General features: G+C 40.9%; 1 protein-coding gene across 2 annotated transcripts; it reads right to left on the bottom strand.

Annotated features, from left to right (window-relative positions):
• Nucleotides 1–725: 725 nt before the first annotated feature.
• On the bottom strand, nt 726–21377 carry LOC121557257 (dynein axonemal heavy chain 12-like). 2 transcript variants are annotated; one of them, XM_045223230.1, is made up of 11 exons: nt 21278–21377; nt 20469–20643; nt 20192–20238; nt 19951–20082; nt 19153–19311; nt 18665–18910; nt 4594–4765; nt 4121–4406; nt 1988–2245; nt 1521–1674; nt 726–1233 (listed from the first exon to the last, which is right to left on the bottom strand). In XM_045223230.1, the coding sequence occupies exons 2-11, from the start codon at nt 20600–20602 to the stop codon at nt 1061–1063; spliced, it is 1761 nt and encodes a 586-aa protein (XP_045079165.1). In that variant the 5' UTR covers nt 20603–20643; nt 21278–21377; the 3' UTR covers nt 726–1060. The 2 variants fall into 2 exon arrangements, with proteins under 2 accessions (XP_045079165.1, XP_045079166.1); XM_045223231.1 differs by having other exon boundaries at nt 20469–20662; nt 21278–21342.
• Between the last annotated feature and the right edge of the window lie 2678 nt (nt 21378–24055).

Below are 24055 nucleotides of genomic sequence, written 5' to 3' on the forward strand. Positions count from 1 at the left end.
AAGGTGGGTGGCTATGTCTGAACAGTCTTGGACGACTTTCTTCCTTCTATCTTGTGTCCACCCATGGTTAGGATTTCATGTTTTTTGTTGCAATTTGCAAAAAAACACAGCATAGGTTTAGGAAAAACATTAAGAACACCTTCCTAATATTAAATTGCACTCCCCACCTTCAATTAATCTGGGCATGGACTCTACAAGGTGTCGAAAGCATTCTGCAGGGATGCTGGCCCATGTTGACTCCAATGCTTCCCACAGTTATGTCAAATTGGCTGGATGTCCTTTGGGTGGTGGACCATTCTTGATACACACAGGAAACTGCTGAGTGTGAAAAACCCAGCAGCATTGCAGTTCCTGACACAAACCGGTGCACCTGGCTCCTACTACTATACACCCTTTCAAAGGCACTTAAATATTTTGTCTTGCCCATTCAATCTCTGAATGGCACACATACACAATCCATGTCTCAAAAATATTTATTTCACCTGTCTCCTCCCCATCATCTACACGGATTGAAGTGGATTTAACAAGTGAAATCAATAAGGGATCATAGCTTTCACCTGGTCAGTCTATGTCATGGAAAGAGCAGGTGTTCTTAATGTTTTTCACACTCAGTGTATACATGCATGTACATGTAGCTCTGATAAATAACAGACAATGAAACTTCACAAAAAAAGAGAAAGGTTTTCTTTTATGCTGAAACACACCAAAATTCTTGAATACCACCCCCCCCCATTAATTTTTTTGAAAAGCAGCTAATTCTACCAGATGAGAACAGTAAACTCTTTTAACCTGATGTGAGTGAGCTCAGCTCGTCTGCCTGACAGACTAATAGCACGGTTTGAATTACAGTAGAGCTAGGGGGCTATAGGCACAATTAACAAATCAGCCTCGATGTGCCTCACCCAAAAAAATACTCAAAGATTTTGACGTCGGGTACCCTGGCCCTAAGAGACGGCACCCCTGAGAGTCAAAGAACTCTGACTAATAGCATTGCTGAGTCACTGACTATTTGTTAATGTAGGCCTATCTTCTTGCCTCATCCTCCATGTACTTCTTCCTGTCAGCCCACTAGGCTGTTCTGGCTGTAGAGATCATATTCCCGGTACAGGATGTAATCTTTGAGCCGGTTGGGTAGAGGCAGGAAATGCATGAACACTGGGGCCCTGAGACGCAGTCGGCCCAGACAGCTACGGATCTTCAGGCGACAGAGATGCTGAAGACAGCGAGCATTCTCTGTGGGGAGGGATGATGATTATGATGATGATATGAGCTAGTCAGTTACATAGACTGTCAAGTAGGCCTAGTTCATCAACTGTCTGAGGGACATATTTAGGGCCCAGTAATTATAGTCAATAATTAGGGGCCAGAATTTTCCCATGCTCAGGTCGCATGCTCAGGAATGCATAGTCATGGACAATCTATGCCTTCTATGAAAACACAACTATGTTTTCCCATTGAATGGTTAACAGCACACATAGTTTTGTTTTGTCCACCTAGTTTTGTTTTGTTTATCCACCAACCTTGAACTTTGCAGATATCAGGCCACTGCTTTTGTTCCATCAGGACAGCCTTTAGTTTCGAGCAGAAGGTCACGTGATCGACATAATCCATCATGATGCGCACCACATGTCCCGAGTGTTCTTTCAACCAGTACACTGAGATAACCTCACAAAACTGCAAGGAAGCGCATAACAGTTTTAGGTAACACTTTACTAAACGCCTGCAGTTATTACTTAATGCTTTCTAACTTGTTATAAGCATACTAGGAGCCTAACGTTTTAAAGCTTGAATCCTTAATTGAAACAATAAAGCGAATTTTGGGTTCGGATTTTGTACCTAAACTCATGAGGCATTTATAAGTTATATTCTTCAAGAATCAAAGGGTACATAGCAACTTTGGATTCTAGCTTTAAGGAAGTAAATAAAAATACTTAGCCACATAACCTGTACAGGCCAAAACTCCTGGCCCTACCAATATCCCCCTTACCATGGAGTCCTTGATGATAGTATTGGTCCAGCCCTCATAGTCATCAGGAACATGGGACGCTTCACCGTAGTTGCACTCGAAGCAGCGCTGGACATCGTAGCCGTAGTTACACAGCATGCGCAGGACAATCTCGTCCTTCAAGGCGTACTGCAGCGCAGAGGGGAAGTGGGTGGTGTTGATGCGGGAGAAGTAGTTGACGTTGGCTCCGAACCTCAGCAGGACGTTGATCAGCTCCAGGTTACCCGACCTCAGAGCCACCTGAGGAAGAAAAAGAGTGTGTTGATAAGTGTACCTTTCTTTCAAACCTAGGTGAATCTGCTACTTTATTACTGGGTTTATTTATGCAACTTTCACAAGTATGTGGTACATTTTCACAACTCTAAGCACAAAAATCAAAACAGATCATCATAATGGTTCATGTTTCAAAACTCTAAGCACATTTTCAATTGACTGAGTACAACAAACAAATTCACAAAGGCTCTTGTTCACTGCACCAAATCATTCTTTCAATTTGGATACATATTCAATCTAAGTATCTGCTTTTCAAAATGCAATATTCGCTTTACTTTTGATATGATTTTCTTGTCATTTTGTTAACAATACAATTAACTATCACTTAATCAAACTGCTCAAAACTGATAACTACTGAACCGAAATTATGTAGTGCTGCTGCGCACTGTACAATTCTATATTTTTACCTCATAAATGTATCAATTTGACATCAATTTATGTTGGAAGGTAAAACCAAATCATATATGGATGTGGCAGTAAATACTATATCATCATTCTCCATCAGTGTGCTTTAATAAGAAAAAGTGGAAAGAGTCACTATGTGCTACCATTTGGAATTATAGTGTAGTGTACAATGTACTGCTGAAATACCTGGGTTGTATACACTACCAGTCAAAAGTTTGGACTGTAGAAAATAGTAAAAATACAGAAAAAACCTTGAATGAGTAGGTGTTCTAAAACATACACTACCGTCAAAAGTTTGGGGTCATTTAGAAATGTCATTGTTTTCGAAAGAAAAGCAATTTTTTTGTCCATTAAAATAACAAGAGTGTGCAAAGCTGTCATCAAGGCAAAGGGTGGCTATTTGAAGAATCTCAAATATGAAATATATTTTGATTTGTTGAACACTTTTTTGGTTACTACATGATTCCATATGTGTTATTTCATAGTTTTGATGTCTTTACTATTATTATACAATGTAGAAAATAGTAAAAATAAAGAAAAACCCTTGAATGAGTAGGTGTGTCCAAACTTTTGACTGGTACTCTATATAACAATATATTCCACTCATTATCTGAATTGCATTGACAGGTGATACTGTATCAGTCTTGTATAATGTTGCATGGGGCAGAAATGGCATACAACACGTGCTACATTTTTACAAGAGCCAACTGCTTTACAATGCCCTTATTTCTGATGATTTGTCCTACGTATATACTTTATAAGGATAATGAAACTGTAAGACTGACATATTTCTCAACTTGCTCACAACCTGCCTTTCGACAGAAATTTTAATATTTTTATTGCATGTAAAGTTGTAGTGAAATACTGTTTGGAAAATGATATTTACCATCTAGTATTCTTTCTATTCAGCACATCAAAAAGAACAGTTTTGACATGTGTATCTTGTTTTTTTTTTGCTATTGGATTAAATGGTAGTTAAAATGACTAAATGGTGAGCCTGTCATTATCTGACGTATTGGTGACTAAACTAAATGCTCTCATGGTATTTCACAGAAAACTTAAGATTTTACATGAATGACTCAGGGGTGAAAGATGTGTTTAATCCCAATGAACGCACAATCAAAGGTTCTGAACATAAGATAGGGGGGCATTACAAGTGTTATCAGTTTAGTACTTAAGAGTTTTTAAAACATACCACTTACATCTGAAAAATGTGCCAAAGTGGTTGAAAAAAACTAGTTTCTGCGTGTTGTCGTCATCAGGGTATTTGACAAAAAGCCACGAGGGCCTGTTTTCAAAAAGTGTCTCAGAGTAGGAGTGCTGATCTAGGATCAGGTCCCCCCTAACCATATAATCTTATCCATTATGATCTAAAAGCAAAACTGATCCTATATCAGAATTCCTACTCTGAGACTGTTTGTTAATATGAAGCCTGACCTGTAGGCACTTGACAGGGTCCTGGTTGGGCATGGCCCCAGCCTCCAGCAGCAGCTTGACCGAGGGGATATCATCGTTGGACACAGCAAAGTACAGGGCAGACTTCCGCTGGTCGTCGTAATTACGTCGGACCCAGGGGTGCAACATGTAGTTAGGGTCATAGCCTGCCTTCAGCAGGGCCTTTAGACACTGTGTGTGACCACCAGCAGCTGCCGAGTGTAGGGGGCTCATTCCACTCTCATACACTGCGTCACAGGTCGTCACAGGGATCAGGATCTTCAGAGCTCTGAGTGAGTGAGTGAGAGAGAGAAAGAGACGAGAGAGAGAGAGAGAGAGAGAGAGAGAGAGAGAGAGAGAGAGAGAGAGAGAGAGAGAGAGAGAGAGAGACTGGGCTCTGAATTGTGATTGTGATTTCTAAGCACTAAACTCAGATCTGGGACAAGGCTAAGGGGTGCAGTACCGGTGCCACCTACTGTAGATGGCCCCTGTGGGAGACTCTGTGGATGGGGAGGTGTCCGGTGTGTTTGGGGACGTTGGCGTCAGCTCCATACTTCAACAGCAAAGAGATAATCTCAGGGTTGCCAGAGGCAGATGCCTCAAATAGGATTGTGGCATAATCCTGGGCCATAGACCCCACGTTGGCCCCTGATACAAACAGCAAACAACAACAAATCTGTATTGCTTGTACACATCAACAAAAACAAAGTCCATGACATACTAAACTAGTTGGTGCCAATTATATACCCTTATATGGGCCCAAGTCATAAGATACAGCATGTGCTTGTGTAACAGGTATGACCTATCTGCATGCCAACTAAATGAAGCATTTTTATTGGTTAATTGACAGATCATGTGATTTGAACTGCATGAATTTAACCCCCCTTTTGTGTTTCCTGGCGGCTGTCCACAGGGGGCGATGCAGTGCAGAGGCGTGATGGATCCTATGCAGACTATGATGATTTCGTTGGTCAGAGCACATGGTCAATGGAGTTTGAGCTGAACGGTTAATATGAGAAGAAGTAGCATGGATGGCTGCTGGGCTGCACCACTTCCTGTACCTTTTGTTTTCTTTGGTTTGTTGGTATGTTTTGTGTGATTTTAACTAGCTTGGTTTTTAGAATAAAAAGTAAGTGAAAATGATATTCATGGAGAGAAAAAAAGCTATTGAACAGAAATGAGAAACTGGAATGTGTTTGACACAGAATAATAGAAAACCATGCCTTAAAGGGGCAATCTGCAGTTGCTACATCCGATATGTACCCATTGATTCTTGAAGAATACAACTTATAAATGCCTCCTGAGGTTAGTTCAACTATCGTACCACATCAGAACCAAAATACAGTGGCTTGCAAAAGTATTCACCCCCCTTGGCATTTTTCCTATTTTGTTGCCTTACAACCTGGAATTAAAATGGATTTTTGGGGGGTTTGTATCATTTGATTTACACAACATGCCTACCACTTTGAAGATGCAAAATATTTTTTATTGTGAAAAAAACAAGAAATAAGACAGAAAGACAGAAAACTTGAGCGTGCATAACTATTTACCCCCCCAAAGTCAATACTTTCTAGAGCCACCTTCTGCAGCAATTACAGCTGCAAGTCTCTTGGGGTATGTCTCTATAAGCTTGGCACATCTAGCCACTGGGATTTTTGCCCATTCTTCAAGGCAAAACTGCTCCAGTTGGATGGGTTCCGCTGGTGTACAGCAATCTTTAAGTCATACCACATATTCTCAATTGGATTGAGGTCTAGGCTTTGACTATTCCAAGACATTTAAATGTTTCCCCTTAAACCACTCAAGTGTTGCTTTAGCAGTATGCTTAGGGTCATTGTCCTGCTGGAAGGTGAACCTCCGTCCCAGTCTCAAATCTCTGAAAGACTGAAACATGTTTCCCTCAAGAATTTCCCTGTATTTAGCACCATCCATCATTCCTTCAATTCTGACCAGTTTCCCATTCCCTGCCGATGAAAAACATCCCCACAGCATGATGCTGCCACCACCATGCTTTACTGTGGGGATGGTGTTCTCGGGGTGATGAGAGGTTTTGTGTTTGCGCCAGACATAGCGTTTTCCTTGATGGCCAAAAAGCTCAATTTTAGTCTCATCTGACCAGAGTACCTTCTTCCATATGTTTGGGGAGTCTCCCACATGGCTTTTGGCGAACACCAAACATGTTTGCTTATTTTTTCTTTAAGCAATGTCTTTTTTCTGGCCACTCTTCCGTAAAGGCAGCTCTGTGGAGTGTACGGCCTAAAGTGGTCCTATGGACAGATACTCCAATCTCCGCTGTGGCGGGGTTATTTTTAATTTTTTTGGGGGGGGTAGATAAGCTTAATATTGCAGATAGATTGTAACTTCCATCAATGTAATTGTCTGCATCACTTCCAATCCCCCATGTTTTTATATATATATATATATACAGTACATACACATACACATACATACACATATACACACACACACATACATACATACATACACATACATATCCTTTAAAAAAAATATATTCCCCTTTATTACTTTCCAACCCCGCCACCCTTTCCCCACTTGGAGTAAACTAGTGAACAACAACGCCTAGGCCTCTACTTCCAGCCCATACCCACTATTTACATTTTATGGACACAGTCAATTTGACAGTAATTACATTTTGTTTGTTCTTTCTCCTGAACTTCTTCTACTCTCAACCTCTCCAATCATTTTCATGATGTCCATCCGGTTTGCTTCTATATGCCATATCTTTCTAACTGTGCTCCTTCACAAAAGCTTCACAGTGTGCCTACATTATTAGTTATCTTGTTATTGTTTGTTGTTAGTTGTTATTAGTCCCATCGTTCAATTCCATTCAACACCTCCCATCTATCTTTTAACACCATCCATATAGGATTTATATTTGCCATATATATTTCAACTGTACTGTGATGTCTTACAAAAGTTCTGAACCTTTCTATTCTCATTGTTTCTACAGATTGTGAATTGAAAATAAACATTTTTGCTAATAGTTTTATTATGTTATTGATCGATTGACTATGACTTTTCAGATCACTCAGTAGTGCTATCTGCAGGGTTAGCTCCAGGTAAATATTGCAATCCTTTAGCCATTCCTGGACCTGTGTCCAAAAACAAGCTACAAATGGACAGTACCAAAACAAATGATCTAATGATTCTGTCTCTTCGCAGCAAAATCTGCAGAGCTGGGAAGATTGTATCCCCCATATAAATAACATTCTATTGGTAGCAATAATTTTATATAATAATTTAATTGAAAGATTCTAAGTTTTTAATCCGGTGTCGTTTTGCGTATCAGTTCATAAACACTATGCCATGGGATCGGTACGTCAAAAATCTCTTCCCAACTATTTTGCAATGTATATGGGACAGCTGTCAATCCTTTGGTCCTTAAATGAAACTGATATACCTTTTTTATTTATCACAGTTTTCCTTAACCAATGATGTTCTTTAATGCAAGGCCGACAGACAAGTTCCTTACTTTCTCCTCCTTCCACTTTCCTCTTCCATTTTTGCGGTAAGGCTGCAATTATTTGGTTGTAATTTTGGGTAGAGCAGACATTTCCATATGTTTTTGTTAGCTGCATGTGCGACATAACCCCACCAGCCCTACCGATGATATCATTTACAAAGATTATACCTTTTTTAAACATTTTGTCAAAAAAAAAAGTTTTTTTGTCAATTAGTATATTTGAGTTTAACCACAATATTTGTTGCATTATTTGTTCTGTCGTTTCTGGAGGATTAAATTGAAATTGCAACCATCTTTCTATGGCTTGTTTTAGAAATAGTGATATCTGGGAGAGGATTCCCTTTTCAAATAACTGAAAGTGAGAGTGGTTGTAATCTGAATAAAGGGAAAAAGGCCATTCTTGAACATTGGGTGAGACAATCTTACTAATTTGCTAGAGAACCAGTTCGGATTTAAGTATAACTTTTGTATTACTGAAGCTTTAGGCCCGTTTAATTTTGTCTGGCTTGCCGTTCCAAATAAAATGGAATATTTTTTTCTCATATAATTAAAAAAACTGTTCGCTAGGTGTAGGCAAGACCATAAGCAAATAGGTAAACTGGGATAATACTAAAGAGTTAATCAGGGTGATTTTTCCACAATTTGACAGGCACCCACCTTTCCATGGTAGCAAGATCTTATCTATTTTTGCTAACTTTCTATTATAATTTATTGAAGTGAGATCATTTATTTCCTTTGGGATATGTGTTCCGAGTATATCCACATCACCATCACACCATTTTATTGGTAAACTACATGGCAATGTAATTTTTTTATTTTTTATTGATCCAATATGTAATATAGTACATTTGTCATAATTTGGTTGTAATCCAGAGAGGTTAGAAAATGTATCTAGATCCTCTATGAGGCTGTGGAGTGATTCTAGTTGTGGATTTAAAAGAAAACATGAATCATCAGCGTGCAATGACACCTTTGTTTTTAAGCCCTGGATTTCTAATCCCCTGATATTATTGTTGGATCTGATTTTAATAGCTAACACATTGATGGCCACAATAAATAGATATGCCGATAGTGGACAACCTTGTTTCACTCCTCTTGACAGTTTAAAACTTTCTGAGAAATAGCCATTATTTACTATTTTACACCTAGGGTTACTATACATGATTTTGACCCATTTTATAAGAGATTCACCAAAATTGAAATGCTCCAGGCATTTATATATAAACCCCAGTCGTACTTTATCAAATGCCTTTTCGAAGTCTGCTATGAATAGCAGGCCTGGTTTCTCAGATTTTCCATAATGTTCTATTGTTTCCAATACTTGCCTTATATTATCTCCAATGTATCTTCCATGTAAAAAACCTGTCTGATTAGAATGAATAATATCCGACAATACCTTTTTAATTCTATGCACTATACATTTTGCTAGAATTTTTGCATCACAACACTGAAGTGTAAGGGGCCTCCACTTTTTTAAATGGACTGGATCTTTATATTTTCCACTTGTATCCTGTTTCAGTAATAATGAGATCAGACCTTCTTCTTGAGTGTCAGATAATCTACCATTTACATAGGAGTGGTTAAAACATGCTAATAGCGGTCCTCTTAGTATATCAAAAAAGGTTTGGTATACTTCGACTGGTATGCCATCCAACCCTGGAGTTTTCCCGCCATCCAACCCTGGAGTTTTCCCAGACTTAAAGTCTTTAATTGCATCCAGAAGTTCCACCTCTGTAATTTCACCTTCACATGAGTCTTTCTGTTTGGCTGTTAATTTTACATTATCAATAGAAAAATAATCTCTACAATTAGCTTCAGTTAGAGGAGATGGAGGCGACTGAAACGAAAACATATGCTTAAAGTACCTTGTTTCCTCCTTCAAAATATCATTTGGTGAATCATGGGTTACTCCGTCAATTGTAACCAATTTCATTAAATTATTTTTGGTAGCATTCCTATGATGAAGATTAAAAAAGAATGTGGTGCATTTTCCCCCATATTCCATCCAGTTTGCTTAATTTTTTATAATATATTACACTTGATCTTTCTTGAATAAGTTTCTCCATTTATTTTTGTTTTTCCTCTAATTAATTCTGAGCCTCTATGTTACAGTTTTTATTGCCATCTATCTGTTCTGTTAGACTTTCTATTTCCTTTGTTAGTATAAACACTTTTGACCTAAATTGCTTTTGTTTTCGAGATGAGTACTGAATTGCATGGCCTCTAAAGGCAAATTTAAAGGTGTCCCATATAATAAGGGGATTTGCTGTACCTACAGTGAGGGAAAAAAGTATTTGATCCCCTGCTGATTTTGTACGTTTGCCCACTGACAAAGAAATGATCAGTCTATAATTTTAATGGTAGGTTTACTTGAACAGTGAGAGACAGAATAACAACAATAAAATCCAGAAAAACGCATGTCAAAAATGTTATAAATTGATTTGCATTTTAATGAGGGAAATAAGTATTTGACCCCCTCTCAATCAGAAAGATTTCTGGCTCCCAGGTGTCTTTTATACAGGTAACGAGCTGAGATTAGGAGCACACTCTTAAAGGGAGTGATCCTAATCTCAGTTTGTTACCTGTATAAAAGACACCTGTCCACAGAAGCAATCAATCAATCAGATTCCAAACTCTCCACCATGGCCATGACCAAAGAGCTCTCCAAGGATGTCAGGGACAAGATTGTAGACCTACACAAGGCTGGAATGGGCTACAAGGCCATCGCCAAGCAGCTTGGTGAGAAGGTGACAACAGTTGGTGCGTTTATTCGCAAATGGAAGAAACACAAAATAACTGTCAATCTCCCTCGGCCTGGGGCTCCATGCAAGATCTCACCTCGTGGAGTTGCAATGATCATGAGAACGGTGAGGAATCAGCCCAGAACTACATGGGAGGATCTTGTCAATGATCTCAAGGCAGCTGGGACCATAGTCACCAAGAAAACAATTGGTAACACACTACACCGTGAAGGACTGAAATCCTGCAGCGCCCGCAAGGTCCCCCTGCTCAAGAAAGCACATATACAGGCCCATCTGAAGTTTGCCAATGAACATCTGAATGATTCAGAGGAGAACTGGGTGAAAGTGTTGTGGTCAGATGAGACCAAAATCGAGCTCTTTGGCATCAACTCAACTCGCCGTGTTTGGAGGAGGAGGAATGCTGCCTATGACCCCAAGAACACCATCCCCACCGTCAAACATGGAGGTGGAAACATTATGCTTTGGGGGTGTTTTTCTGCTAAGGGGACAGGACAACTTCACCGCATCAACGGGACGATGGACGGGGCCATGTACCGTCAAATCTTGGGTGAGAACATCCTTCCCTCAGCCAGGGCATTGAAAATGGGTCGTGGATGGGTATTCCAGCATGACAATGACCCAAAACACATGGCCAAGGCAACAAAGGAGTGGCTCAAGAAGAACCACATTAAGGTCCTGGAGTGGCCTAGCCAGTCTCCAGACCTTAATCCCATAGAAAATCTATGGAGGAAGCTGAAGGTTCGAGTTGCCAAACGTCAGCCTCGAAACCTTAATTTGGAATTTGATTGATTGATTGCTTCTGTGGACAGGTGTCTTTTATACAGGTAACAAACTGAGATTAGGATCACTCCCTTTAAGAGTGTGCTCCTAATCTCAGCTTGTTACCTGTATAAAAGACACCTGGGAGCCAGAAATCTTTCTGATTGAGAGGGGGTTAAATACATATTTCCCTAATTAAAATGCAAATCAATTTATAACATTTTTGACATGCGTTTTTCTGGATTTTGTTGTTGTTATTCTGTCTCTCACTGTTCAAATAAACCTACCATTAAAAGTATAGACTGATCATTTCTTTGTCAGTGGGCAAATGTACAAAATCAGCAGGGGATCAAATACTTTTTTCCCTCACTGTATGTTATGTCGGAAAAAGTCAGTTATAAATTCCTTTGTCCTAGTTAAAAATAAATTATCATCCAATAGGCTTTGATTACATTTCCAATATCCTCGCCCACGTGGAAATTCAGTAAGAGTAATGTATATGCCAATTATATGATGGTCTTACCGCATTCTGTCCCCTATCAACACTTTTTAAACTTTTGGTGCCAACGAGAATGAGATAAGAAAGAAGTCAAGACGACTAGCTTGATTCAGTCTCCGCCATGTATATCTCAGTAGATCAGGATATTTAAGCCTCCATATATCTACTAGTTCTAATGTATCCATGACATTCACGATTTCCTTAAGAGCATGTGGGTGATTGTTTGTGGCGTGATTTCCTTTACGGTCCATTGAGCTATTTAAAAAAGTATTATAATCCCCCACCATAATAATATTGTCTTGAATTGCTTGCAGGGTTGATAATTTATTATATATATTGTCAAAGAAGTGTGGATCATCATTATTTGGTCCGTAAATGTTAATGAGCCATATCTGTTTATTGTCCAATAACATATTTAAAATAATCCATCTACCTTGCGTATCTATTTGGACAATTTGCACATTCGGATCGAAATTACTATTAATTAATATCATCACCCCTTTTGAATTTCTTTGCCCATGGGAGAAGTATATTTCGCCCGCCCCCCATTCCTTTTTCCACGCAACTTTATCTAGAATTGTTGAATGAGTTTCCTGTAAACAATATATATTATATTCCTTCTCTTTGAGCCATGTAAATATTGTTCTTCTTTTGTTATTATCAGCTAAGCCATTACAATTATAACTGGCTATACTTATTTCACCATACACCATAATGAGTGTGGCGCTTTGCAGCTCCTTCAGGGTTATCTTTGGAATCTTTGTTGCCTCTTTGATTAATGCCCTCCTTGCCTGGTCCGTGAGTTTTGGTGGGCAGCCGTCTCTTGGCAGGTTTGTTGTGGTGCCATATTCTTTCCATTTTTCTATAATGGATTTAATGGTGCTCCGTGGGATGTTAAAAGTTTCAGATTTTTTTTTTTAACACTGTGGTCCTCTGTAGCTCAGCTGGTAGAGCACGGCGCTTGTAAAGCCAGGGTAGTGGCTTCGATCCCCGGGACCACCCATACACAAAAATGTATGCATGCATGGATAAAAGCTTTGGATAAAAGCGTCTGCTAAATGGCATATTATTATTATTATTATATCTGTACTTCTCTACAACTTTGTCCTTAACCTGTTTGGAGAGCTCCTTGGTCTTCATGGTGCCGCTTGCTTGGTGGTGCCCCTTGCTTAGTGGTGCTGCAGAATCTGGGGCCTTTCAGAACAGGTGTATATACACTGAGATCATGTGACAGATCATGTGACACAGATTGCACACAGGTGGATTTTATTTAACTAATTATGTGACTTCTGAAGGTAATTGGTTTCACCAGATCTTATTTAGGGGCTTCATAGCAAAGGGGGTGAATACATATGCACACACCACTTTAACGTTATTTATTTTTTTGAATTGATTTAAAGTAATTTTTTTCATTTCACTTCACCAATTTGGACTATTTTGTGTATGTCCATTACATGAAATCCAAATAAAAATCCATATAAAATACAGGTTGTAATGCAACAAAATAGGAAAAATGCCAAGGGGGATGAATACTTTTGCAAGGCTTGTTTTACTCCAATATTTGTAAACAAAGCAAATGTAAACAAACACTGTATATCCTCACCTCAAAACATGGTTAAAACGTATCACTTTGATATCATGGATGGTCAGTCCTTGTATATTTGAGTGTGGTTACATTTCTCCAGCCCCATCCCTCAGCTTTTTACTGAAACAGGGGCGGGGATAGGCTTTGTTATTATATCCACTGCGGATTGCCACTTAAAACAAATAAACATCCCTTTTTGTTGTCTGCCTCTGCTTCACTCTGCCTGCTCAACCCAGACATAGCACCTGTCACTTTTCCACCTTGTGACACAGGGGCATTAGTACAGTACAGGAATACTTATTAATAAGTAAAATAAGCTAATTGAGCTTACTGACATAGGCCAAGGGTTCCCAAACTTTTTCACTTGGGGCCCCCCCTCTAGCATTGGTGAACATCCCGCGCCCCCCCTGCGTGCGCACACGCCACATCTATTTCTATGGGCACAAGCACTGTTCATGACACAAATTGTTCACACCCCTCTTGTTGGTGGAGAGAATTTTGCAGGTTTAAAGCTTATTTCCTGCAATTCTCCACATTTTGTCATGGGGTGCAAAGAAACATTTCTGATTTTAAATATAATTTTCTTGCAATTCTATATATTTTGCCATGTCTAATGTGTATTCATGTGATATTTGAGTGACAGAAAAATTACAACAATATCTATGGGCAAAAAAACCTAAATAAAAAAATGTTAGCTGACATGGGCTAGTTTATCTGGACAAGTTATAAATAGCTCTCTAAGGTATGCAATGACTAACATCACAAGAGGAACTGATGATGCACTACCCAATTTCGAAATTGCACCTTGTGCATTCTACTATTACAACGTTCAAGAGTAATTTTAAAGCCGGACTGAGTTCCTTTAAAAAAACAATATATATATATATATATACACTGCTCAAAAAAATAAAGGGAACACTTAAACAACACAATGTAACTCCAAGTCAATCACACTTCTGTGAAATCAAACTGTCCACTTAGGAAGCAACACTGATTGACAATAAATGTCACATGCTGTTGTGCAAATGGAATAGACAACAGGTGGAAATTATAGGCAATTAGCAAGACACCCCCAATAAAGGACTGGTTTTGCAGGTGGTGACCACAGACCACTTCTCAGTTCCTATGCTTCCTGGCTGATGTTTTGGTCACTTTTGAATGCTGCCGGTGCTTTCACTCTAGTGGTAGCATGAGACGGAGTCTACAACCCACACAAGTGGCTCAGGTAGTGCAGCTCATCCAGGATGGCACATCAATGCGAGCTGTGGCAAGAAGGTTTGCTGTGTCTGTCAGCGTAGTGTCCAGAGCATGGAGGCGCTACCAGGAGAAAGGCCAGTACATAAGGAGACGTGGAGGAGGCCATAGGAGGGCAACAACCCAGCAGCAGGACTGCTACCTCCGCCTTTGTGCAAGGAGGAGCAGGAGGAGCAATGCCAGAGCCCTGCAAAATGACCTCCAGCAGGCCACAAATGTGCATGTGTCTGCTCAAACGGTCAGAAACAGACTCCATGAGGGTGGTATGAGGGCCCGACGTCCACAGGTGGGGGTTGTGCTTACAGCCCAACATCGGTGAAGGACGTTTGGCATTTGCCAATGAACACCAAGATTGGCAAATTCGCCACTGGCGCCCTGTGCTCTTCACAGATGAAAGCAGGTTCACACTGAGCACATGTGACAGACGTGACAGAGTCTGGAGACGCCGTGGAGAACGTTCTGCTGCCTGCAACATCCTCCAGCATGACCGGTTTGGCGGTGGGTCAGTCATGGTGTGGGGTGGCATTTCTTTGGGGGGCCGCACAGCCCTCCATGTGCTCGCCAGAGGTAGCCTGACTGCCATTAGGTACCGAGATGAGATCCTCAGACCCCTTGTGAGACCATATGCTGGTGCGGTTGGCCCTGGGTTCCTCCTAATGCAAGACAATGCTAGACCTCGTGGCTGGAATGTGTCAGCAGTTCCTGCAAGAGGAAGGCATTGATGCTATGGACTGGCCCGCCCGTTCCCCAGACCTGAATCCAATTGAGCACATCTGGGACATCATGTCTCGCTCCATCAACCAACGCCACGTTGCACCACAGACTGTCCAGGAGTTGGCGGATGCTTTAGTCCAGGTCTGGGAGGAGATCCCTCAGGAGACCATCCGCCACCTCATCAGGAGCATGCCCAGGCGTTGTAGGGAGGTCATACAGGCACGTGGAGGCCACACACACTACTGAGCCTCATTTTGACTTGTTTTAAGGACATTACATCAAAGTTGGATCAGCCTGTAGTGTGGTTTTCCACTTTAATTTTGAGGGTGACTCCAAATCCAGACCTCTATGGGTTGATAAATTTGATTTCCATTGATAATTTGTGTGTGATTTTGTTGTCAGCACATTCAACTATGTAAAGAAAAAACTATTTAATAAGATTATTTCATTCATTCAGATCTAGGATGTGTTATTTTAGTGTTCCCTTAATTTTTTTGAGCAGTGTATATACAGTGCATTCGGAAAGTATTCAGACCCCTTGACTTTTTCCACATTTTGTTACGTTACAGCCTTATTCTAAAATGGATTACATTGTTTCCCCCCCCTCATCAATCTACACACAATACCCCATAATGACAAAAGAAAAAACAGGTTTTTAGATTTTTTTGCTAATTTATTTAAAATAAAAAACTTTAAATATCACATTTACATAAGTATTCAGACCCTTTACTCAGTACATTGTTGAAGCACCTTTGGCAGCGATTAAAGCTCTGTCAGGTTGGATGGGGAGCGTCAGTGCACAGCTATTTTCAGGTCTCTCCAGAGATGTTAGATCGGGTTCAAGTCCGGGCTCTGGCTGGGCCACTCAAGGACATTCAGAGACTTGTCCCGAAGCCACTCCTGCGTTGTCTTGGCTGTATGTTTAGGGTTGTTGTCCTGTTGGAAGGTGAACCTTTGCCCCAGTCTGAGGTCCTGAGTGCTCTGGAGCAGGTTTTCATCAAGGATCTCTCTGTACTTTGCTCCGTTCATCTCCCAGTCCTTGCCCTTACACAGCCATGCTTCACCGTAGGGATGGTGCCAGGTTTCCTCCAGACGTGACGCTTGGCATTCAGATCAAAGAGTTCAATCTTGGTTTCATCACACCAGAGAATCTTGTTTCTCATGGTCTGAGAGTCTTTTAGGTGCCTTTTGGCAAACTCCAAGCGGGATGTCATGTACCTTTTACTGAGGAGTGACTTCCGTCTGGCCACTCTACCATAAAGGGCTGACTGGTGGAGTGCTGCAGAGATGGTTGTCCTTCTGGAAGGTTCTCCCATCTCCACAGAGGAACTCTGGAGCTCTGTCAGAGTGACCATTGGGTTCTTGGTCATCTCCCTGACCAAGGTCCTTCTCCCCCGATTGCTCAGTTTGGCCGGGCTGCCAGCTCTAGGAAGAGTCTTAGTGGTTCCAAACTTCTTCCATTTAAGAATGATGGAGGCCACTGTGTTCCTGGGGACCTTCAATAGGGCAGAAATGTTTTGGTACCCTTCCCCAGATCTATACCTCGACACAATCCTGTCTCGGAGCTCTATAGACAATTCCTTTGACCTCATGGCTTGGTTTTTGCTCTGACATGCACTTTCAACTGTGGGACCTTATATAGACAGGTGTGTAACTTTCCAAATCATGTCCAATCAATTGAACGTACCACAAGTGGACTCTAATCAAGTTGTAGAAACATCTCAAGGATGATCAATGGGAACAGGATGCACCTGAGCTCAATTTCGAGTCTCATAGCAAAGGGTCTGAATACTTATGTAAATAAGGTATTTCTGTTTTAATTTTTAACACATTTTCAAAAATTCCTAAAAACCTGTTTTTGCTTTGTCATTATGGGGTATTGTGTGTAGATTGATGAGGAGAAATAATAATTTAATCAATTTTAGAATAAGGCTGTAACGTAACAAAATGTGGAAAATGTCAAGGGGTCAGAATACTTTCCGAATGCATATATATATATATACATTTATATATATACACTAGCGGTCAAAAGTTTTAGAACACCAACTCATTCAAGGGGTTTTCTTTATTTTTACTATTTTCTACATATATGAAATCATATAGTAACCCAAAAAGTGTTAAACAAATCAAAATACATTTTATATTTGAGATTCTTCAAATAGCCACCCTTTGCCTTGATGACAGCTTTGCACACTCTTGGCATTCTCTCAACCAGCTTAATGAGATAGTCACCTGGAATGCATTTCAATTAACAGGTGTGCCTTGTGTGACATGAAGGTCAGTCAATATAGAAAATGTCAAGTGCAGTCATAAAAACCATCAAGCGCTATGATGAAACTGGCTCTCATGAGGACCACCACAGGAATGGAAGACCCAGAGTTACCTCTGCTACAGAGGACAAGTTTATTAGAGTTACCAGCCTCAGAAATTGCAGCCCAAATAAATGCTTCACAGAGTTCAAGTCACAGACACATCTCAACATCAACTGTTCAGAGGGGACTGTGTGAATCAGGTCTTCATGGTCGAATTGCTGCAAAGAAACCACTACTAACAGACACCAATAAGAAGAAGAGACTTGCTTGGGCCAAGAAACACGAGCAATGGACATTAGACCGGTGGAAATGTGTCCTTTGGTCTGGAGTCCAAATTGGAGATTTTTGGTTCCAACCGCCGTCTCTTTGTGAGATGCGGTGTGGATGAACGGATGATCTCCGCATGTGTAGTTCCCACCGTAAAGCATGGAGGAGGAGGTGTTATGGTGTGGGGATGCTTTGCTGGTGACACTGTCTGTGATTTATTTAGAATTCAAGGCACACTTAACCAGCTTGGCTACCACAGCATTCTGCAGCGATACGCCATCCCATTTGGTTTGGGCTTAGTGGGACCCAACACACCTCCAGGCTCTGTAAGGGCTATTTTACCAAGAAGGAGAGTGATGGAGTGCTGCATCAGATGACCTGGCCTCCACAATCCCCTGACCTCAACCCAACTGAGATGGTTTGGGATGAGTCGGACGGCAGAGTGAAGGAAAAGCAGCCAACAAGTGCTAAGTATATGTGGGAACTCCTTCAAGACAGTTGGAAAAGCATTCCAGGTGAAGCTGGTTGAGAGAATGCCAAGAGTGTGCAAAGCTGTCATCAAGGCAAAGGGTGGCTATTTGAAGAATCTCAAATATAAAATATATTTTTGATTTGTTTAACACTTTTTTGGATACTACATGATTCCATATGTGTTATTTCATAGTTTTGATGTCTTCACTATTATTCTACAATGTAGAAAATAGTAAAAATAAAGAAAAACCCTTGAATGAGTAGGTGTGTCCAAACTTTTGACTGGTACAAAATCAGCAGGGGATCAAATACTTTTTTCCCTCACTGTATATATATATATATATATATATATATATATATAGATATATATATATAATTTTGGGGGGTGGGGACCTGGGCGCGCCCCACAGTTTGGGAACCACCGACATAGGCTACTGTACCTTTCTGGACGAGGGCTTGGACTACCTTCACATGCCCACACTGAGCAGCAAGGGCCAGGGGCGTGAGCCCATAGTCGGACCTGGTGTCTGGGTCGGCCCCTGACCTGAGAAGCAGCTCCACAAAGTCCTCCCGTCCCAGCTTGGCAGCCTCGTGGAGGGGGGTCCTTCTGTGACATCCCTCCAGGTTCACATTGCTACCGAACCCCAGTAGGAGCTTGGCCAGGTCCAGACGATCGTTTCTGATAGCTTTTGGACGGAAGGAGAGAAGTGGGACAGCTCTGTAATGATCCTACATGTCCTAGAGTTTTTCTCTGTCATTTCCCGTTGTCAGGACTACATAGGCTTACATTTGGAATGTCAATTGTTCCGTCAGCTCTACATTCAGTTATTCCCAGAACCAAATATCATGTGCGCTGGAGTTCGTCACGAGAGACTAACCTTCAGTATGTTTTGAGTGTATTAATAACAGAGGATTTAGACAGGTTTACCTATTACTAGCGGTGAGTCCTCTTCCTCATACTGGCAGTCAGGACTGGAACCGTTCTGTAGCAGAAAGGTGGCGTTCTCTATCAGACCTTGCTCCACCGCCAGGAGCAGAGGTGTCTTTCCCTGGACGGTCCGACATTGCACTGCATTTTGACTCGACGCTGAGGAAGGGGTACATCAAATCAGTCTTATGATCTATCATTATACTTTCAATATTATATTACCATTGAAAGGAAATGTGAACTCATCTTCACATTTGACTATACTGAACAAAAATATAAACTCAACATGTAAAGTGTTGGTGGTCCCATGTTTCATGAGCTGAAATAAACAATTCCAGAACTTTTCCATACGCACAAAAAGCTTTTCTCTCAAATTTTGTGCACAAATTTGTTTACATCCCTGTTAGTGAGCATCCGGCTTTTTCACCTGCGGGATCATCTGAGGGAGGGGGTGCTGATGAGTATTTCTGTCTGTAATAAAGCCGTTTTGTGGGTAAAAACTCATTCTGATTGGCTGCGCCCTTGCCCAGTCATGTGAAATCCATAGATTAGTGCCTAATGATTTTATTTCAATTGACTGATTTCCTTATATTAACTGTAACTCAGTAAAATCATTGAAATTGTTGCACGTTGCATTTATATTTTGGTTCAGTGTACTTTTGAGGTTTGAAAACATCTGAAAAATGTTTATTTAGGTGTTTAGTGTCCCTTTGATTGTTGGCAAATTCTCGAAACAATGCATGATTTAATTGATCCTTGTGTGTTGGGATGTACTAGACGAGACAAAGATATACAAACCTGCAAAGGTGACCTCTAGAATATTTATGTTCTTCTGACTAACGGCCTCATGCAGGGGGATCCAGCCTCTGTTGTCCTCTTCAGAGAAAGCACTCTGGCTGACAGACAGCTGGCGGAGAGCTGCTTCATCACCTGGCAACAAACCAGGAAGCAGAGAGGATTATCAGGGAGAATACTGTTATGTAGACACATAACACTTCAGTAAATAACCAATAGTGCAGAACTGGCACTCACTACTCACCTTTTCTTATGGCAGAGAAGATTTTTACATTATCTGTTATATCTTGACTGTGGAAAAAAAAAGTCACACCATAAAAGCTGTGCCACCATCCTCATGATGAGGGTGTGAGTTCCAGATACAGACTTTATACTTTGTAACCTATTTATAATGCCTGGAGAAGTGTTTACCATCTCAGGGCCAACATAAAATGTATAACAATCCTATTATCTGGGCAGACCTGTGTATCTGTCTGGTGTGCTTCTAAAGGTTCACAAGGGTGAAGCAAGAAGCTGTGTACCTGCACTCATCCCCAAGGCAGGAATCGCGAGATTCAATCTGCTTGTTACACTCCAGAAGACTCTGTTCAATCATGTATTGAGCGTCCACATCGTCATAGTCGTCCCCTTCATATCCTAGTGCGTCAAAGTGCATGTCCAGGGCTCTTGCAGTCTCTCTAGTGGGGATCTCTCCAGCTAAACTCAACAAGACAAACTATCACATGGCATGACCTATGACCTATGACATGCATGTGACAGGCCCATCCCTTCACAATCAATCAACCAAGTTTACATTGTTTACTATGCCCAACATTACTCTTAGATGTGTTGTTGGCTATACCCAATAATTAACGCACTCATTTAATTTGGCATGTTGCATCATGTGTAACAAAATACAAGGTACCCTGGTCAAAATATTCACAAATGCACCCATGCAAACACGTAAAAAATCATGAGTCATAACCCCTTGTTGTGATATGTCAAGCATGGATGTGTTCAACGGCCCATGATGCAGTAAATGACAGGTTTCAAATGTTCAATTTTAAGGATGCATTCGTAAAGAAATGTCGTACAGAGTGTTTCAATCTGAATCTAATTAAGGGCTGTAGGTCTATAGCGAACGATCTCATGGATTTGATCATTTTTCACTTTTTCTTTGAATGTTGAAGATAAAAAACCCTTACAGTAGACATATAGGGTAGGCTCATGACTCATTTATATTTTATTATGAACTCATCTTCATTATATTGATATATTTTATATTAACTTTTCATATGATCTAACACACCAAGACTAGGTTTACACTATGATGCAGTTTGTTTTCTTTTACCTTTCGTAATCAAGCTGTAATGTGGCTATGGCGTCCTTCGTGGTTTAAGGGGGATCAGTTTTTCTCCATTCTGGGGCTATATATACCTCCACTGCTATAAATACCTGATCATGAGACAGACCAGCAACCAGGGTTACTCTGTACCTCTGGCACACTGAATGACACCCACTGACACACTTTCCCTGCTCCTGCATGTTGCTACTGATAGATACAAACAGATGCACCTTCAAGACGGAATTCATGCTTTTATAAAGATCATAGACTAGAGCAAGGAAATAAGAGATGCATTAAAGACTATTTGCATGAACATTCTTCCCTTAAGATTCACAATTTAACAGTTTACAGTTTTGAAAGTGGAAAGAATGCATGCAATACCTTCTAAGTGAATTCTCAGTGCATTATTTTAAATAAGACCATTTAATCACCACCCATACTTACATTAAAATGTTTAGTGTAATGAAAAGTGCCTGTCCATCATTGCTCACCGACAGCATCATCCAGGAAGTGTTATTACCATCATCTGTTTCTCTGTGATACTTCAGTTGCCTGAAGGTCACCAGGCTTCTGCCTGTGGAGAGGATGAATGGGTTGCTGCCCTGCCCAGTCTGTGGCTGCTGGATTCCTGTCACTCACTATCACCCATCTCTCACTATCACCCATCTCTCATCACTCACCAGACAACTCCACTGAAGTGATTCAATGTAATCCTCTCTGCCTCCTCTGAAGGAATGCTGTGAGAAAAGAGAACTGTGAGATCACTCTTGGCAACAACCACAATCTGGCTTATTGAACCTGATGACCTTACAGGAAGTTAGGCTAGGTGGATGTGCTGGTACTGGTACTGCCTGTATATAGCTCCATTCTTGTGTATTTTATTTTATTCCTCGTGTTACTATTGTATTTTTAAACTCTGCATTGTTGGGAAGTGCTCGTAAGCAAGCATTTCACGGTAAAGTCTAGTTGCTCTTGAATGCTTTACACAAAATATGACAATTAAGTATTTCAAATAGAGATTTCAGAGTATTGAAATGTGTTAGTGTATTCAGTTTTAGTACTTATCCATAATTCAATGTTACTTTCGTTTTGAGGGTTTCCATGTATCTGGCCCTAAATCCACTAGGTGGCAATAACGTTTACATGCACATTAATAATTCGATATTAAACTGATTATGTCAGTAGGCCGAGTATGGCAATAGTCATGTAAACACTTTACTCTGCTTATCTTAATTGGCGTCAGGTTAAAAAAAAATCTAAGCAAACATACACCGATTAGATCACCTGGTTTTCTGAGCAATCTTTCAAGTTATTAGGACATGTACAAAGCTTAGTCGGCGTTCCAGCGGTGTATTTGATCTCCACTTAGCCTTCGGAAAGTATTCAGACCCCTCGACTTTTTCCACATTTTGTTACGTTACAGCCTTATTCTAACTTTTTTTTTTTTTATCCTCATCAATCTACACACAATACCCCATGACAAAGCAAAAACAAGTTTGTAGACATTTTTGCTAATTTATTAAAATCAAAAACTGAAATATCACATTTACATAAGTATTCAGACCCTTTACTCTGTACTTAGTTGAAGCACCTTTGGCAGCGATTACAGCATTGAGTCTTCTTGGGTATGACGCTACAAGCTTGGAACACCTGTATTTGGGGAGTTTCTCCCATTCTTCTCTGCAGATCCTCTCAAGCTCTGTCAGGTTGGATGGGGAGCGTTGCTGCACAGCTATTTTCAGATGTTCGATCGGGTTCAACTCCAGGCTCTGGCTGGGCCACTCAAGGACATTCAGAGACTTGTCCTGAAGCTACTCCTGCGTTGTCTTGGCTGTGTGCTTAGGGTTGTTGTCCTGTTGGAAGGTGAACCTTCGCCCCAGTCTGAGGTCCTGAGTGCTCTGGAGCAGGTTCTCATCAAGGTTGTCTCTATACTTTTCTCCGTTCATCTTTCCCTCGATCCTGACTTGTCTCCCAGCCGCTGCCGCTGAAAAACATCCCCACAGCATGATGCTGCCACCACCATGCTTCACCGTAGGGATGGTGCCAGGTTTCCTCCATACTTCACGCTTGGCATTCAGGCCAAAGAATTCAAAATCTTGGTTTCATCAGACCAGAGAATATTGTTTCTCATGGTCTGAGAGTCCTTTAGGTGCCTTTTGGCAAACTCCAAGTGGGCTGTCATGTGCATTTTACTGAGGAGTGGCTTCTGTCTGGCCACTCTAGCATAAAGGCCTGATTGGTGGAGTGCTGCAGAGATGGTTGTCCTTCTGGAAGGTTCTCCCATCTCCACAAAGGAACTCTAGAGCTCTGTCAGAGTAACCATCGGGTTCTTGGTCACCTCCCTGACCAATGCCCTTCTCCCCCGATTGCTCAGTTTGGCCGGGCGGCCAGCTCTAGGAAGAGTCCTGGTGGTTCCAAACTTCTTCCATTTAAGAATGATGGAGGCCACTGTGTTCTTGGGGACATTCAATGCTGCAGACATTTTTTGGTACCCTTCCCCAGATCTGTGGCTCGACGCAATCCTGTCTCGGAGCTCCACTGAAAATTCCTTCGACCTCATGGCTTGGTTTTTGCTCCGACATGCACTGTCAACTGTGGGACCTTATATAGACAGGTGTGTGCCTTTCCAAATCATGTCCAATCAATTGAATGTACCACAGGTAGACTACAATCAAGTTGTAGAAACATCTCAAGGGTGATCAATGGAAACAGGATGCACCTGAGCTCAATTTCGAGTCTCATAGCAAAGGGTCTGGATACTTATGTAAATAAGGTTTCTGTTTT

Source organism: Coregonus clupeaformis, chromosome 10 (genome assembly GCF_020615455.1).
Source record: "Coregonus clupeaformis isolate EN_2021a chromosome 10, ASM2061545v1, whole genome shotgun sequence".
Classification (NCBI taxonomy): domain Eukaryota; kingdom Metazoa; phylum Chordata; class Actinopteri; order Salmoniformes; family Salmonidae; genus Coregonus; species Coregonus clupeaformis.

Excerpts from the sequence above, each read along its gene's own strand:
- LOC121557257 (XM_045223230.1), bottom strand. The coding sequence starts at position 20,602 with ATGCACTTTGACGCACTAGGATATGAAGGGGACGACTATGACGATGTG. Across the intron at positions 20,083-20,191 it reads CTTCTCTGCCATAAGAAAAG|GTGATGAAGCAGCTCTCCGC; the intron begins GTGAGTAGTGAG and ends GTTTGTTGCCAG. Across the intron at positions 2,246-4,120 it reads ACCCTGTCAAGTGCCTACAG|GTGGCTCTGAGGTCGGGTAA; the intron begins GTCAGGCTTCAT and ends TTTCTTCCTCAG.